This window comes from Oncorhynchus masou, chromosome 1 (genome assembly GCF_036934945.1).
Source record: "Oncorhynchus masou masou isolate Uvic2021 chromosome 1, UVic_Omas_1.1, whole genome shotgun sequence".
In the NCBI taxonomy this organism is placed as follows: Eukaryota; Metazoa; Chordata; class Actinopteri; order Salmoniformes; family Salmonidae; genus Oncorhynchus; species Oncorhynchus masou.
The window spans coordinates 18,438,008-18,456,817 of NC_088212.1; the positions used below are offsets into that span (position 1 = coordinate 18,438,008).

The window sequence follows — 18,810 nt, forward strand, 5'->3', positions numbered from 1 at the left end:
AAAATATCGAATGTTAAAAAAATCTAAACTGATATGGCTGAGCTGGGTGAACATGTAGAGAAGGCTGAAACCGAACAAAATACATAATTACGGGGCTTACTGAAAGATTAAACGGGATGGAGGTCTTCAGTCGCCGTTCAAATCTTCTTTTCGTAAATTTCCCAAAAGCTGTAGAACAAACGGAATGGACAAATTCCTGGAAAAGGTCATACCAAAACTATTGGGCCAGTAGAACTTCACACGGGCTCCCACAATTGAACAAGCAAATCAAACAGATGGCCCGAGAGGGGACACGAGCAGCAAAGGGGAGCAGGGGCGTCATTGCGTTTATATTGATTTAACACTTTTTTGGTTACTACATGATTCCATGTGTGTTATTTCATAGTGTTGATGTCTTCACTATTATTGTACAATGTAGAAAATAGTAAAAATAAAGAAAAAACCTGGAATGAGTACGTGAGTGCCAACTTTTGATAGGTACTGTATATATACACAAATGTATGTGGACACACTTTCAAATTAGTGGATTTTGCGATTTCAACCACACCCTTTGCTGACAGGTGTAAAAAAAATAGAGCACACAGCCATGAAATCTCCATAGAAAAAAATTGCCGGTAGAATGGCCCTAAGAGCTCAGTGACTTTCAACGTGACACCGTCATAGGATGCCAGTGGCGGGAAAAAGTACCCAATTGTCAGACTTGAGTAAAAGTATAGATACCTTTTTAATAGAAAATGACTCTGGTAAAAGTGAAAGTCACCCTGTAAAATAGTATTTGGTTTTAAATATACTTAAGTATCAAAATAAAAATATTGTTTCAAATTCCTTATATTAAGCAAAGCAGCTGGCCATATGTTCTAGTTTATTTATTTACAGATAGCCAGGGACACGCTCCAACTTGGAAATAATTTACAAACGAAGCATTTTGTTTAGTAAGTCTGCCAGATCAGAGGCAATAGGGATGACCAGGGATGTTCTCTTGATAAGTGTTAATTAGACCATTTTCCTGTCCTAAGCATTCAAAATGTAGCTTGTACTTTTGGGTGTCAGGGAAAATGTTTGGAGTGAAAAGTACATTATTTTCTTTATGAATGTTGTGAAGTAAAGGTTGTCAAAAATATTAATAGGAAAGTACAGATACCCCAAAAAACTACTTAAATGGTACTTGTATTTTTCTTAACTACTTTACACCACTGTAGGATGCCTCCTTTCCAACAAGTCAGTTTGTCAAAGCGTCAGCTGGAGTGGTGTAAAGCCCCCCGCAATTTGACTCTGGAGCATTGGAAACGCGTTCTCTGGAGTGATGAATCACGCTTCACCATTTGGCAGTGATAAATCACGCTTCACCATTTTGCAGTCTGACGGACAAATCTGCATTGGCGAATGCCATGAGAACACTACCTGCCCGAATGCATAGTGCCAACTGTAAAGTTTGGTGGAGGTGGAATTAATGGTTTCATGGTTCGGGCTAGGTCACTTAGTTTCAGTGAAGTGTAACCTTAACACTACAGCATACAATGACATTCTAGAAGATTCCGTGCTTTCAACTTTGTGGCAACAGTTTGGGGAAGGCCCTTTCCTGTTTCAGCATGACCATGCCCCTGTGCACAAAGTGATGTCCATACAGAAATGGTTTGTCGATCGGTGTGGCAGAACTTGACTGGCCTGCACAGAGCCCTGACCACAACACCTTTGGGATGAATTGGAACGCCGACTGCGAGCCAGGCCTGATCGCCCCACATCAGTGCCCGACCTCACTAATGCTCTTGTGGCTGAATGGAAGCAAGTCCCGGCAGCGGTGTTCCAACATCTAGTGGAAAGCCTTCCCAGAAGATTGGAGGCTATTATGGCAGCAAGGGGGTGGCATATTCCATATTTATGCCCATGATTTTGGAATGTGATGTTCGACGAGCTGTTGTTCACATACTTTTGGTCATGTAGTGTGTGTGTGTATATATACTGAACATAAATATAAACACAACATGCAACAATTTCATTTTTTTTTTAAGGAGTTACAGTTTAAATGAGGAAATCAGTCAATTTAAATAACTTCCTTAGGCCCTAATCTATGGATTTCACATAACTGTGAATACAGATATGCATCTGTTGGTCATAGATACCTTAAATAAAAAGTTGGCCTCGCAATGGACCTAAGAATCTAGTCACGCTATTTTTGTGCATTCTCATTACCACTGATATAATGCAATTGTGTTCATTGTCCGTAGCTTATGCCTGCCCATACCATAACCCCACCTCCACCATGGGGCACTCTGTTCACAACATTGACATTATCAATCCACTCACCCACACAACGCCATACACGTGTTCTGCGGTTGTGATTCCGGTTGTACATACTGCCAAATTCTCTAAAACAACGTTGGAGGTGGTTTATGGTAGAGAAATGAACATGCACTTCTCTGGCAACAGCTCTGGTGGACATTCCTGCAGTCACCATGCCAATTGCATGCTCCCTCAACACTTGAGACATCTATGGCATTGTGTTGTGTGACAAAACTGCACATTTTAGTGGCCTTTTATTGTCCCCAGTACAAGGTTCACCTGTGTAATGACCATGCTGTTTAATTAGCTTCTTGATATGCTACACCTGTCAGATGGATGGATTATCTTGGCAAAGGAGAAATGCTCACTAACATGGATGTAAACAAATTTGTGCACACAATTTGAGAGAAATAAGCTTTATGTGTGTATATGGAACATATCTGAGATCTTTTATTTCAGCTCATGAAACATGGGACCAACACTTTATATTTTTGTTTAGTGTATAATATTATTATTTAAAAAAATGTATTGCATAGAGACATAGTCATGAAGCAGTACCCTGCATTAAAAAGAATAGCCACTACCGAGGCGCCAATATGGTTGCTCTCTCACCTCTGCAACAGTACATGATGGATTCATGCAGGAATCATCAACGGGGAGGAGTGGAAAGGGAAGTTTTTGGCGACCTTGAGATAGGTTGACGTTGTCCTCCACCTACTCCTCAAGATCCAGAGAAGAATCAATTCTCATTTATAAAATTTTTTACTCCAGAAAAACGGCCAAATGGACGTTTTATAATGGTTAAAGGAAATCTGGCACAAGAAAAAGTCACTTTGCTGAATTGTTATTGCGCAAGTGAAGATGACCCAAAGTTCATTAATGACCTTATACTGAAACTATCTCAATGTGAGGCAATATTATATGGGGGGGGGGGGGATTTTATTTGTGTGCGGGATGCAGATCTAGACAAATCATCAACTAAACTGTATACTATTCCTAACATGTCTAAGGTATTAAACCACAACAGATCCATCTCGTTGATATGTGAACTGTGGAGATATTAACGTCCAACTGAAAGACAATACTCCTTTTACGTTCATGTCCACAACTCATATTCACTTTAAACAAATTTGTAAACCTTTCTTCATTTGACTGTTTCTGAGTGTAAATACCTTTTTGAATAGTTACAGACTATAGCCCATTTTCCTTAACAGTAAATAAGCTCAAACCTCCTATGCCAATAACAAAGACATGGTGATTCAACACAATGTTCCTTGGAGATAAGGAATTTAACCTCATATCTCAACACAGACATATTTGGGTAAATAACTGTAGATAATGAAGTTTGACCAACTGTTGTCTGGGAAGCTCTCAACGCATATATGAGATGGTGTATCATGTCTTACTCTTCACATTATTTCTAATTCATAAAGAATTAGAAATACTAGAACCATAAATCCACGACTTAGAAAGAAAACAGTTTAGATAGAAATGCTGACACCCTTCAACAGTTGAACACTTTGAAGCTCAAATATTACACGAACACCTGCTGAGACTGCTGCCATGAAACACAAGCAGCAATATGTTGAGCAAGGTGAAATTGCAGTTGGTAGCATAACAATTAATTGATTTCAGAAGGATCCAGTCTTTAAAACATTTATTACAACTGTATCAGTCCGAAAACAAAAGTTCAATGGACGATATAGACATTCTCCTTAAGGCCATCTTACCAATTATTCAGTGACTTCAGAAAGTATTCATACCCGTTGACTTACTCCACATTTTAGTGTTACAGCCTGAATTCAAAATGTATTAAATTGTTGTTGTTTTTTCTCCCATCTGGTCACAATACTCAATGATGATAATGTGAGAACATGTTTTTAGAAACGTTTGCTAATTAATGAAAATGAAATGCAGAAATATCTAATTTACATTCACACCCCTGAGTCATTACTTTGTAGAAGCATCTTTGACAGCAATTACAACTGTGAGTCTTTCTGCGTAAGTCTCTTTCTGGGCTCCCGAGTGGTGCAGCGGTCCAAGGCACTGCATCTCAGTGCAAGCGGCATCACCATAGTACCTGGTTCGAATCCAGGCTGTATCACATCTGGCCGTGATTGGGAGTCCCATAGGGCGGCTCAAAATTGGCCCAGCATCGTTATTGACCCAGCATTTTTATTTTGACCAATCCAGCATTGGAAAAGCTCCATTGTCTTTGTGGTTGAATCTATGTTTGAAATTCACTGCTCGACAGAGGGACATTGCAGAGATCATGTTAAACAGGGGTGAGTCCTTATTATGTTACTTGTTAAGCAACTCCTGAACTTACTTATGCTTGCCATGACAAAGGGGTTGAATTCTTATTGACTCAAGACATTTCAGATTTTCATTTCTTATTAATTTATTCAAATTTCTTAACATAATTTTGCTTAGACGTTATGGGGTTTTGTGGTTAGTGACAACATATCTCAATTTAATCCATATTAAATTCAGGCTTTAACAACAACAAATGTGGAAAAAGTCAAGAGGTGTGAATACTTTCCGAGGGCACTGTATGTGAACCAGAGAAGATGAATATGGATAGAAACATTACCCCAGATGAATTGTTGGCCATCAATAATTTACAAAATGGGAAATCCCAGTGGAATTTTTAAGACACTTTGTCTCAAATTGCTAAAGCCCATGTTACTTATGCTCACAGCAGCTCTAGAGAGAAATGAACTTCCCCAGTCACTATGTTTGGCTACAATCACCCTACTTAAAAATAAATGAGGATCCATGGTAATGCCGATCCATCTGCCCAGTATCACTCTTGAATGTGGATTATAAAATCATTGGTAAGGTATTTGCATAGAAACGGTAATGCATAGTTTATTCATTCATATCAAACAGGATGTATATGGAACAGGATGTCTTCAGAGGTCTTGCTCTATTTAAAATCAAATGTTATTTGTCACATACACATGGTTAGCAGATGTTAATGTGAGTGTAGCGAAATGCAGTAATAACCAACGAGTAATCTCACCTAACAATTTCACAACAACTACCTTATATACACACAAGTGTAAAGAGATGAAGATTATGTACATACAAATATATGAATGAGTGATGGTACAGAACAACATGGGCAAGATGCAGTAGATGGTATATCTATATACAGTATATACATATGAGATGAGTAATGTAGGGTATGTAAACATTATATTAAGTGGCATTGTTTAAAGTGGCTAATGATATGTTTATTACAGTTTATATGATTAAAGTGGCTGGAGTTGAGTCAGTATGTTGGCAGCAGCCACTCAATGTTAGTGGCCTTGAGATAGAAGCTGTTTTTCAGTTTCTCGGTCCCTGCTTTGATGCACCTGACAATGATCCCAAACACACCGCCCGGGCAATGAATGAGTGGCTTCGTAAAAAGCATTTCAAGGTCCTGGAGTGGCCTAGCCAGTCTCCAGATCTCAACCCCATAGAAAATCTTTGGAGGGAGTTGAAAGTCCATGTTGCTCAGCAACAGCCCTAAACCATCACTGATTGAGAGGAGATCTACATGGAGGAATGGGCCAAAATACCAGCAACAGTGTGTGTGAACCTTGTGAAGACTAACAGAAAACGTTTGACCTCTGTCATTGCCAACAAAGGGTATAAAACAAAGTATTGAGATAAACTTTTGTTATTATTATCTTATTTTCCACCAAAATTTGCAAATAAATTCATTAAAAATCCTACAATGTGATTTTCTGGATTTTTTTCCTTCTAATTTTGTCTGTCGTAGTTGAAGTGTACCTATGATGAACATTACAAGCCTCTCTCATCTTTTTAAGTTGGAGAACTTGCACAATTGGTGGCTGACTAAATACTTTATTGCCCCACTGTATGAAAGCTGGTGGTTCCTTTTAGATTGTAGTTATTATAGGAATTATAGGACTATTTCCCTCTATAACATTTGTATTTGATTAACCTTTGACTATTGGATGTTCTTATAGGCACTTTAGTATTGCCAGTGTAACATTTGAAACGCTATTAGCGCTCACTAACTAGCTAGCCATTTCACTTCGGTTACACCAGCCTCATCTTGGGAGTTGATAGGCTTGAAGTCAAATCAAATCAAATTTTATTTGTCACATACACATGGTTAGCAGATGTTAATGCGAGTGTAGCGAAATGCTTGTGCTTCTAGTTCCGACAATGCAGTAATAACCAACAAGTAATATAACTAACAATTCCAAAACTACTGTCTTATACACAGTGTAAGGGGATAAAGAATATGTACATAAAGATATGAATGAGTGATGGTGCAGAGCAGCATAGGCAAGATACAGTAGATGGTATCGAGTACAGTATATACATATGAGATGAGTATGTAAACAAAGTGGCATAGTGAAAGTGGCTAGTGATACATGTATTACATAAGGATGCAGTAGATGATATAGAGTACAGTGTATATACGTATACATATGAGATGAATAATGTAGGGTATGTAAACATTATATTAGGTAGCATTGTTTAAAGTGGCTAGTGATATATTTTACATCATTTCCCATCAATTCCCATTATTAAAGTGGCTGGAGTTGAGTCAGTGTGTTGGCAGCAGCCACTCAATGTTAGTGGTTGCTGTTTTAACAGTCTGATGGCCTTGAGATAGAAGCTGTTTTTCAGTCTCTCGGTCCCAGATTTGATGCACCTGTACTGACCTCGCCTTCTGGATGATAGCGGGGTGAACAGGCTGTGGCTCGGGTGGGTGTTGTCCTTGATGATCTTTATGGCCTTCCTGTAACATCGGGTGGTGTAGGTGTCCTGGAGGGCAGGTAGTTTGCCCCCGGTAATGCGTTGTGCAGGCCTCACTACCCTCTGGAGAGCCTTACGGTTGTGGGCGGAGCAGTTGCCGTACCAGGCGGTGATACAGCCCGCCAGGATGCTCTCGATTGTGCATCTGTCGAAGTTTGTGAGTGCTTTTGGTGACAAGCCAAATTTTTTCAGCCCCCTGAGGTTGAAGAGGCGCTGCTGCGCCTTCTTCACGATGCTGTCTGTGTGAGTGGACCAATTCAGTTTGTCTGTGATGTGTATGCTGAGGAACTTAAAACTTACTACCCTCTCGCCTACTGTTCCATCGATGTGGATAGGGGGGTGTTCCCTCTGCTGTTTCCTGAAGTCCACAATCATCTCCTTAGTTTTGTTGATGTTGAGTGTGAGGTTATTTTCCTGACACCACACTCCGAAGGCCCTCACCTCCTCCCTGTAGGCCGTCTCGTCGTTGTTGGTAATCAAGCCTACCACTGTTGTGTCGTCCGCAAACTTGATGATTGAGTTGGAGGCGTGCGTGGCCACGCAGTCGTGGGTGAACGGGGAGTACAGGAGAGGGCTCAGAACGCACCCTTGTGGGGCCCCAGTGTTGAGGATCAGCGGGGTGGAGATGTTGTTGCCTACCCTCACCACCTGGGGCGGCCCGTCAGGAAGTCCAGTACCCAGTTGCACAGGGCGGGGTCGAAACCCAGGGTCTCGAGCTTGATGACGAGCTTGGAGGGTACTATGGTGTTAAATGCCGAGCTGTAGTCGATGAACAGCATTCTCACATAGGTATTCCTCTTGTCCAGATGGGTTAGGGCAGTGTGCAGTGTGGTTGAGATTGCGTCGTCTGTGGACCTATTTGGGCGGTAAGCAAATTGGAGTGGGTCTAGGATGTCAGGTAGGGTGGAGGCGATATGGTCCTTGACTCGTCTCTCAAAGCACTTCATGATGACGGAAGTGAGTGCTACGGGGCGGTAGTCGTTTAGCTCAGTTTCCTTAGCTTTCTTGGGAACAGGAACAATGGTGGCCCTCTTGAAGCATGTGGGAACAGCAGACTGGTATAGGGATTGATTGAATATGTCCGTAAACAAACCAGCCAGCTGGTCTGCGCATGCTCTGAGGGCGCGGCTGGGGATGCCGTCTGGGCCTGCAGCCTTGCGAGGGTTAACACGTTTAAATTTTTTACTCACGTTTAAATGTCATAAACAGCGCAATGCTTGACGCACAACGAAGAGCTGCTGGCAAAATGCACGAAAGTGCTGTTTGAATGAATGTTTACACGCCTGCTTCTGCCTACCACCGCTCAGTCAGATACTTACAGTGCCTTGCGAAAGTATTCGGCCACCTTGAACTTTGCGACTTTTTGCCACATTTCAGGCTTCAAACATAAAGATATAAAAATGTATTTTTTTTTTTGAAGAATCAACAACAAGTGGGACACAATCATGAAGTGGAACGACATGTATTGGATATTTCAAACTTTTTCAACAAATCAAAAACTGAAAAATTGGGCGTGCAAAATTATTCAGCCCCCTTAAGTTAATACTTTGTAGCGCCACCTTTTGCTGCGATTACAGCTGTAAGTCGCTTGGGGTATGTCTCTATCAGTTTTGCACATCGAGAGACTGAAATTTTTGCAAAAGGTCGCAAAGTTCAAGGGGGCCGAATACTTTCGCAAGGCACTGTAGATACTTGTATGCTTGTATGCTCAGTCAGATTATATGCAACGCAGTACACGCTAGCTAATATCTAGTAATATCGTCAACCATGTGTAGTTAACTAGTGATTATGAATGATGTTTTTTTCTAAGATAAGTTTAATGCTAGCTAGCAACTTACCCTGGCTTACTGCATTCACGTAACAGGCAGGCAGTCTCCTTGTGGAGTGCAACGAGAGAGACGTAGGTCGTTAGAGCGTTGGACGAGTTATCTGTTGTCAGCTCGGGGGATCCAATCTTGCAAGGTGAAAATCTGTCTTTCTGCCCTTGAACAAGGCAGTTAACCCACCATTCCTAGGCCGTCATTGAAAATAAGAATGTGTTCTTAACTGACTTGCCTAGTTAAATAAAGGTGTAAAAAAAAAATTTGTCGCCCAAAAATACCGATTTCCGATTGTTATGAAAACCTGAAATCGGCCCTAAGTAATCGGCCATTCCGATTAATCGGTCGACCTCTAGTTCAGAACCTATCAGGAAAAAATGAGAAAAGGATCTAAATGAAGAAATTGAGGAGAACCATTGGTCACAGATATGTGAAAATGCTCATCATACCTGTTCCTACAACCTAAGACATAAACTACTGCAATTTAACATAATTCATAGGACTTGTTCACAGACATATCACATCTTTGTTGGATATGCAAAAAGCATTGCATATTCTGTGGTCCTGTGCCAAACTGACACCATTTTGGGATAATATTTGTATCATTTCATTGTGTCTAGGAATTTATATTCATCCATCTTCACGATTATGTCTGTTGAAAATGTGAATATTACTGATCAATATCAGAGAAATGTATAGCCGTCAATTGGAAAGAAGTATCTGGTTACATCACTTTAGATATGGTATATTATAAAGTTAAACAAACAATTGAGAGATTTGACAATTTGGAGGACATGCAGTATGTTGATCACCTTGGAGAATGTTTTGCATAGTGGGCATTTTGTTTTCATATTTGAAAGAAAAATGTCAAAACAGAAACCAGAAGTGTTTCGGACCTCGAGGACCGCAATTGAACAGCCCTGGGCTAAAGCAACATTATCTGCTCTGCAGCTTTTATGCTTGTTTATTTCTATCCATTGGATTTAGTTTGTTTGGCATTCAGGTTGAGCTTCACTGGGCTCCTGCAGCATCGGGCTGCTTCACAATCCAGGCCTAACAAAGTAGCCTCATTAGCCATGAAGAGGAGGCTTGGTCAATTAAAATAATTCCCCGTTAGCACAGCTGCTTTGGTCAGCTGAATTTAGCTAGGGGAGCGCTGTGTAGTCTGCCTCTCGCCTTGATTTGATTTGAAACGGCTCTCCATAGCCGCACATCTTGGGTAATTAGTTCAAGAGGAGGAATATTTGAATAGCAATTAATGAGCTGCGGGATTATATGAGCCCCAATTTAAGTGCTTTTTCTGTGGATGAGCCCTGTGGCGAAGTGAGGTGATGTACCATAAGATAGCTGGCGGAATCAGTCCAGATGAGACCTGCTACCTGTTTGCACTGCAGCCAGGAGACCCTGAGGAATGGTGCGAGGTTGTCCTCTACTTGTTGATTTTATTTCTGTTGTCTCCTGTTGTGGTAATACTTTGAGACATATTGGTATAGGCTTACTGCATTTTGATACAGGATACATTAAAACTGATCAGAAGCATGGCTTTATCATATCAGCAATTTTCAACCTGTTGAAGAATTGCTGCATAGAAACCCTTAACATTATACACAAAATGCAACAATTTCTAATATTTTACTGAGTTACAGTTGATATAAGGAAATTAGTCAATTGAAATTAACACATTAGGCCTAATCTATGGATTTCACGTGACAGGGAATTCAGATATGAATCTATTGGTCACAGATACCTGAATCAGAAAACCTTTCAGTATCTAGTGTGACCTCTATTTTTACCTCATGCAGAGCGACACATCTTGACATGGTGGATTTGCTGGATATTGACGGGAAAATGCTGTCAAACACATTGATCCAGAGCATCCCAAACATGCTCAATGGGTGACATGCTTGGCGAGTGCAGGCCATAGAAAAACTGGGACATGTTCAGCTTCCAGGAATTGTGTATAGATCCTTGCGACGTGTATTATCATGCTGAAACATGAGGTGATGGCGGTGGAGGAATGGCAAGACAATGTGCCTCAGGATCTCCTCACAGTATCTCTTTAAATTGCCATTGATAAAATGCAATTGTTTTCGATGTCCATAGCTTATGCCTGCCTGCCCATACCATAACCCGATTTCCACCATGGGGCACTCTGTTCACAACACTAACATCAGCAAACAGCTCAGCCACACGACGCCATACACATTGCCTGATTTCTGCCCGGGTATAGTTGAAACTGGGATTCATCTGTGAAGAGCATAGTTCTCCAGCGTGCCAGAGGCCATCGAAGGGGAGAATTTGCCCAATGAAGTCGGTTACGACGCTCACCGGCAGTCATGTCAAGACCCTGGTGAGGACGATGAGCATGCAGATGAGCATCCCTGAGACGGTTACTGACAGTTTGTTTGAAATTCTTCAGTTGTGCAAACCCACAGTTTCATCAGCATGTCCGGGTGGCTGGTCTCCGACCATTCCGCAGGTGAAGACGCCGGATGTTGAGGTCCTGGGCTGGCGAGGTCACGTGGTCTGCAGTTGTGAGGCCGGGTTGGACGTACTACCAAATTCTCTAAAACGAGGCAGCTTATGGTAGAGAAATGAGCATTCAATTCCCTGGCAACAGCTCTGGTGGATATTCCTGCAGTCAGCATGCCAATTGCACTCTCCCTAAAAAATTGACATCTGTGGCGTTGTGTGACAAAACTGCACATTTTAATGGCCTTGCGTTATCCCCAGCACAAGTTGCACCTGTGTTCTGATCATGCTGTTTACTCAGTTTCTTGATATGCCACACCTGTCAGGTGGATGAATTATCTTCCCAAAGATGACATGCTCACTAACAGGGATGTTAACAAATTTTGTGCTCAATTTGAGAGAAATAAGCTTTTTGTGCTAATGGAACATTTCTGGGATCTTTATCTCAGTTCATGAAATATGGGACCAACACTTTTACATGTTGAATTTATATTTTTGATCAGTATAAGTTGACTAATAAAACATTTATTATACACGGAGTGTAAAAAAACATTATGAACACTTTCCATGACACTGTCTGACCAGGTGAATCGAGGTGAATGCTATGATCCCTTATTGATGTCACCTGTTAAATCCACTCCAGTCAGTGTAGATGAAGACAGGTTTAAGAAGGATTTTTAAGCCTTGAGACAATTGAGACATGGATTGTGTATGTATGCCATTCAGAGGGTGAAGACAAAAAAATGTAAGTCTGCCTTTGAATGGGGTATGGTATAGGTGCCAGGCTCACCTGTTTGAGTGTGTCAAGAACTGCGATGCTGCTGGGTTTTTTTTCACACTCAACAGTTACCCGTGTGTATCCAGAATGGTCCACCACCCAGAGGGCATCCAGCCAAAGGCAGGCCTGTGGTCGAAAATGGGTCATTGATGAAAGTGGACAAAGGAGGCTGACACGAATTGTGCAGAGCTACAGATGGGTTACAATTAGTCAGCTGACAGTCCAGCACAACATTGGTGCTCAAAGACCCATAAAAGAATGCACAACTCATCATACCTTGACACGAATGGGGTATGGCAGCCGACGACAGAGTTCTACTTCTTTCAGGAAAAATGTAAAAACTGAGGATGCAGTGGGCTCAGGAACGAAAACACTGGACCTTGGAGAATCTGATTAATCCCAGTTCCTGCTATTTCATGCTTTTGGGAGGACTAGGGTATGGAGAAAACCCCATGAGTACATGCATCCATCCTGTCGTGTGTCAACATTGCAGGCTGGTGGTGATGTTGTGGGTTGTGTTTTCATGGCACACATTGGGCCCCTTGCAACTTTTAAATTCCACAGGATATCTGAACATCATTGCCAGTCAGGTGCATCCTTCATGGCAGCAGTGTCTCCATCTGCAAATCGATTTTTTTTCAGCAGGATAATGCCCCATGCCACATGGCTAGGATTGTCCAGGAATGGTTCCACGAATATGACAGTTAATTCCGCTTACTGCAGTGGCCTGTCCAGTCACCAGATCTCAATCCAATTGAGCATCTGTAGGATGAGATGGAACAAGCTATTCGGAGTAGAGATCCACTACCAGCCATCTGGTGGGAAGCATATGAGTCAACATGGACCAGAATCCCTGTGGAACGCCCCTACGAATTGAGACTGTTCTGAGGGCAAAGGGGAGTGCAACTCAATATTAGGAAATTGCTCCTCATGTTTTGTACACTCAGTGTACATGCTTATTAAACATTATGCTAATTGTACCTGTAAATTCATACCAAATTAGTAATGTCTTTATCAGGCCTGTACATACCCTGTTTTAATTTTTTATTGCTGGTCCCTTTAGGCTTTACAGCCACATTTGACAACTGCCGTTGGGCTGTAGGACGGGCACTGATTTTAACACCTGTGTGTTCTGCATAGCTTCCATCTCTTTCACGCCATTTCATCAGACGTGGAGTGGCACTGCCGACAGGCTTCTGTCGCTTCTACATCAAAGTGAGAGCTGCTTTACTTGCCACTTGTCGCTCCCAAACCAACAACAGGAGGAGAGGGGGAGGCAGAGTGGGCAGGAGTGGAGGATATAGTTGGGCTACCAAACCAAATATTTCTCCTTTTTAAGTGAGCAGATTGTTGTCAGGCTTGGGTTTTAGCTTTGGGAAAACAGTCGGCTACAGTGTCTCAATTAAACTTGATGATGAGTCACTTCTTTTCTTATTTTTCTCTACTCTGCTGCCAATGTTATCTTGTGAATGTTCTGGTTTTGTGTGGGCTGCTCCAGGCTAGAACAGAGGACACATTATAATATATAACAGTACAGCTTTTAACTTGTCATGTGTCACTTAACTCAAGGTCAGATTTCTACCTTTTATTGCCTTTAATCTGACACCTGTCACATTACTGTCATATCGTTGGCCTTGGAGCTGTATTTAAGTGTCTCAAGGTTTAGTGACAAAACAGACCCAGGTTAACTCAGCTTTTGGGTATTCACTATGTATGCTTGATGTGGTTTAGAGCTGCTCAGGATGATCTCCACCCTGTAATAGAGTACCGTCTGAAGTGTCTTGTCCTTCTCACCACAGTAGATACATATCCTACCACATGGTTCCAATGTTTCTGTGGGTTGCTTAAGCAAGGTGCATTTGGATTTCAGCATTGGCCATATATGTCTTAATCCCTAATGCCCCATGTTTCCTGTTAGGCTGAGTTATTGTATTAAAACATGCCATGTTTTTATTATTTTCTGTTCTTTTCTCCCCATTCAGTTGCAGTACCATGCTGGCTTGGCATCCAGTCTTCTTAACCAGCAGTCATTGAAGCGCTCAGCTAACCAAATGGGGGCATCTGCCAAGAGAAGACCCAAAGTCCAGCCCAGTACCCTGGTTCTGCCACCACAGTAAGTACAGCCCCTCTTCCTGCTTAAACATTTCCCTGATAGTTGCTAATGCAATGACTGAATGACTGAAAGATGAATGATCTCCCTCCAGTTATTTGTCTTTCTGTTTAGAGTTGTCATAGTCCAGAGGGATCATGTGACTAATACAAATGGTGCATTGTCTTATTTTGTTGTCTTAGACCTCTTGCTTTGATAAGAGAGTGATGAGAGTGGGGGAAGGGCATGCAGGAGGCCTGGTTGGAGGGACTGAGGGACGACGTCCCCTGTGGAAGATGAAAGTGGTTGAAGGAGAGCGAAAATAGTGGTCCCCCGCGGGCATAGTGCGTGGTCCCCAGCTGGAAATGCTGCTACAAAACAGAAATCCATTGTGTGTTGGGCTCTTATGGATAGTCCTTGATCAGTGTGGCATTGTACCCTTAATCATCTTTGTACGCTGGTCTTTGAAATCGCCCACCTTTTTTCATCAATGTGCCTTTTGATAGATATAGGCTTTGGTTTTCATAATGTTATTACAATGCAGCTTTCTGGTGGATCAGGTTTGCAGAATGTGTGAAAATGGCACCTGGTGCTCTCTTCTGTTCACCCTCACACCCCTTGTCAACAAAAGAAAGATCCTCACAAAATGTCAGATTCACTGGGTTTGGGTGACATTTCCCCCCCATATTTCCCATCTGGCACTTTAGCAGTTTTTGGCTTGGGAGGTAGGGCTGTCTTTGCTCAGTAAAGTGTCTGCACTCTGGATGTAAAAGGAAATATCAATAGTGGGCAACAGTGAAGGCACGGCTGTCACTGTACATCTTCCCTGAGCAGCTTCTCACTGTCCGATACCTGCGTTGTGCCGGGGTGACTCTGAGCGTTGGGGAAGTCTAATGGCTCCGTACAGCACAGGAAGAGAGTGGATGAAGAGTGGGTCAAGGTGAAGCCAACCAGCGGCTCCTCTGTCAAACGTCATTGTTCTGATGAATTTGCCGTTTCTAAAAGGAGCAGCCAGCGCATGAATTATGCAGCACAACCTTTAAGTTTTTTTTGCATCCACCCTCCGGCATTTTTCTTCTCTATGTAGCTACAGAAATGCCCCAGAAAGTGCACTGTGTAATTACAGTATTCCAAAGAAATGTTGATGGTAGTGAAAATGATATGATAGTACTGAAAATGATATAATAATGGGTTTATGCAGACACTAGCTACCAAGGAGTCAAGTCCTTAACAGACACTTTTCTGTTGGACATTAGATCAATGGCAGGCCATTAGAGACTGGCCAGGGTGAAGGTTCAAATCGAATCGGCTATGTCATGTGAGCTAATCCTTGAAAAAAATCATGGTCAACGTATGGAGAAACCAGGTTATACAATCTATTAGCCTATTAGTCCAACAAGTCACAAGATGAGTTTGGCATGCAGGAGTCAAGACTGGATGCTGAAGAGATTAACAAATAATAGAATACATCTGACTGCTAACTAGCACGCCTCATGGTAGGACGTTGTCTGGGATGTGGCTTTGGTATGAAAGGGGGTTTCCAGATGCATATGAGAGAAGCAAAGAGGCAGAATTCTATTTGGCTGAATTTGCCGAAATAGTCATACCTGAACAGCAAACCTGGTTTTAAAAAAAACAGATAAACCAACACCTCACGGCACAACGCCTCTCCCCTATTTGACCTAGATATTTTGTGTTTATGTATTGATCAAATCAAATTGTGTTTGTCACGTACGCATGGTTAGCAGATGTTAATGTGAGTGTAGCGAAATGCTTGTGCTTCTAGTTCCGACAGTGCAGTAATATCTAACAAATTCACAACAACTACAGTTGAAGTCGGAAGTTTACATACACTTAGGTTGGAGTCATTAAACTAGATATTCAACCACTCCGTACATTTCTTGTTTACAAACTATAGTTTTGGCAAGTCGGATAGGACATCTACTTTGTGCATGACACATGTCATTTTTCCAACAATTGTTTACAGACAGATTATTTCACTTATTCACTGTATCACAAGAAGTTTACATACACTAAGATGCCTATGCCTTTAAACAGCTTGGAAAATTCCATAAAATGATGTCATGGCTATAGAAGCTTCTGATTGGCTAATTGACATAATTTGAGTCAATTGGAGGCGTACCTGTAGATGTATTTCAAGGCCTACCTTCAAACTCACTGCCTCTGCTTGACATCATGGGAAAATCAAAAGAAATCAGCCAAGACCTCAGAAAAAAGATTGTAGACCTCCACAAGTCTGGTTCATCCTTGGGAGCAATTTCCAAGCGCCTGAAAGTACCACGTTCATCTGTACAAACAATAGTACGCAAGTATAAACACCATGGGACCACGCAATCATACCACTCAGGAAGGAGACGCGTTCTGTCTCCTAGAGATGATGGTGTGAAAAGTGCAAATCAATCCCAGAACAACAGCAAAGGACCTTGTGAAGATGCTGTAGGAAACAGGTACAAAAGTATCTAAATCCACAGTACAAACGAGTCCTATATCGACATAACCTGAAAGGCTGCTCAGCAAGGAAGAAGCCACTGCTCCAAAACCGCCCCAAAAAAGCCAGACTACGGTTTCCAACTGCACATGGGGACAAAGATAGTACTTTTTGGAGAAATGTCCTCTGGTCTGTTGAAACAAAACTAGCACTGTTTGGCCATAATGACCATCGGTATGTTTGGAAGAAAAATGGGGATGCTTGCAAGCTGAAGAATACCATCCCAACCGCGAAGCACGGGGGTAGCAGCATCATGTTGTGTGGGTGCTTTGCTACAGGACGGACTGGTGCACTTCACAAAATAGATCATGAGGGAGAAAAATTGTGGCTATATTGAAGCAACATTTCAAGACATCAGTAAAGAAGTTAAAGCTTGGTGGAAAATGGGTCGTCCAAATGGACAATGACCCCAAGCATACTTCCAAAGTTGTGTCAAAATGGTTTAAGGACAGCAAAGTCAATGTATTGGAGTGGCCATCACAAAGCCCTGACCTCAATCTGATAGAAAATGTGTGGGCAGAACTTTAAAAGCATGTGCAAGCAAGGAGGCCTACAAACCTGACTCAGTTACACCAGCTCTGTCTTGAGGAATGGGCCAAAATTCACCCTACTTATTGTGGGAAGCTTGTAGAAGGCCACCCGAAACGTTTGACCCAAGTTAAACAATTTCAAGGCAATGCTACCAAATACTAATTGAGTGTATGTAAACTTCTGACCCACTGGGAATGTGATGAAATAAATAAACGCTGAAATAAATCAGTCTCTCTCTTATTATTCTGACATTTCACGCTCTTAAAATAAAGTGGTGATCCTAACTGACCTAAGACAGGGAATTTTTACTAGGATTAAATGTCAAATATTGTAAAAATAAATAAATACAGGAAGAAATCCAGCCCAGTCACGGACCAGGATGTCTTGCTCCCAGGCAGACTAAATAACTTTTTTGCCCGCTTTGAGGACAATACAGTGCCACTGACACTGCCTGCAACGGAAAAATGCGGTCTCTCCTTCACTGCAGCCGAGGTGAGTAAAACATTTAAACGTGTTAACCCTCGCAAGGCTGCAGGCCCAGACGGCATCCCCAGCCGCGCCCTCAGAGCATGCGCAGACCAGCTGGCTGGTGTGTTTACGGACATATTCAATCAATCCCTATACCAGTCTGCTGTTCCCACATGCTTCAAGAGGGCCACCATTGTTCCTGTTCCCAAGAAAGCTAAGGTAACTGAGCTAAACGACTACCGCCCCGTAGCACTCACTTCCGTCATCATGAAGTGCTTTGAGAGACTAGTCAAGGACCATATCACCTCCACCCTACCTGACACCCTAGACCCACTCCAATTTGCTTACCGCTCAAATAGGTCCACAGACGATGCAATCTCAACCACACTGCACACTGCCCTAACCCATCTGGACAAGAGGAATACCTATGTGAGAATGCTGTTCATCGACTACAGCTCGGCATTCAACACCATAGTACCCTCCAAGCTCGTCATCAAGCTCGAGACCCTGGGTCTCGACCCCGCCCTGTGCAACTGGGTACTGGACTTCCTGACGGGCCGCCCCCCACGTGGTGAGGGTAGGTAACAACATCTCCTCCCCACTGATCCTCAACACTGGGGCCCCACAAGGGTGCGTTCTGAGCCCTCTCCTGTACTCCTTGTTCACCCACGACTGCATGGCCACGCACGCCCCCAACTCAATCATCAAGTTTGCGGACGACACAACAGTGGTAGGCTTGATTACCAACAACGACGAGACGGCCTACAGGGAGGAGGTGAGGGCCCTCGGAGTGTGGTGTCAGGAAAATAACCTCACACTCAACGTCAACAAAACTAAGGAGATGATTGTGGACTTCAGGAAACAGCAGAGGGAACACCCCCCTATCCACATTGTTGGAACAGTAGTGGAGAGAGTAGCAAGTTTTAAGTTCCTCGGCATACACATCACAGACAAACTGAATTGGTCCACTCACACAGACAGCGTCGTGAAGAAGGCGCAGCAGCGCCTCTTCAACCTCAGGAGGCTGAAAAAATTTGGCTTGTCACCAAAAGCACTCACAAACTTCTACAGATGCACA

General features: G+C 42.4%; 1 protein-coding gene across 1 annotated transcript in view; it reads left to right on the forward strand.

Annotated features, from left to right (window-relative positions):
• Positions 1-18,810, forward strand: part of med27 (mediator complex subunit 27) — an 89,760-nt gene that overhangs the window by 32,962 nt on the left and 37,988 nt on the right. Inside the window, exon 3 of the mRNA XM_064950607.1 lies at positions 14,118-14,248. Within this exon, the coding sequence (XP_064806679.1) occupies positions 14,118-14,248 (131 nt within the window). The remainder of the gene's footprint in view (positions 1-14,117; positions 14,249-18,810) is intronic.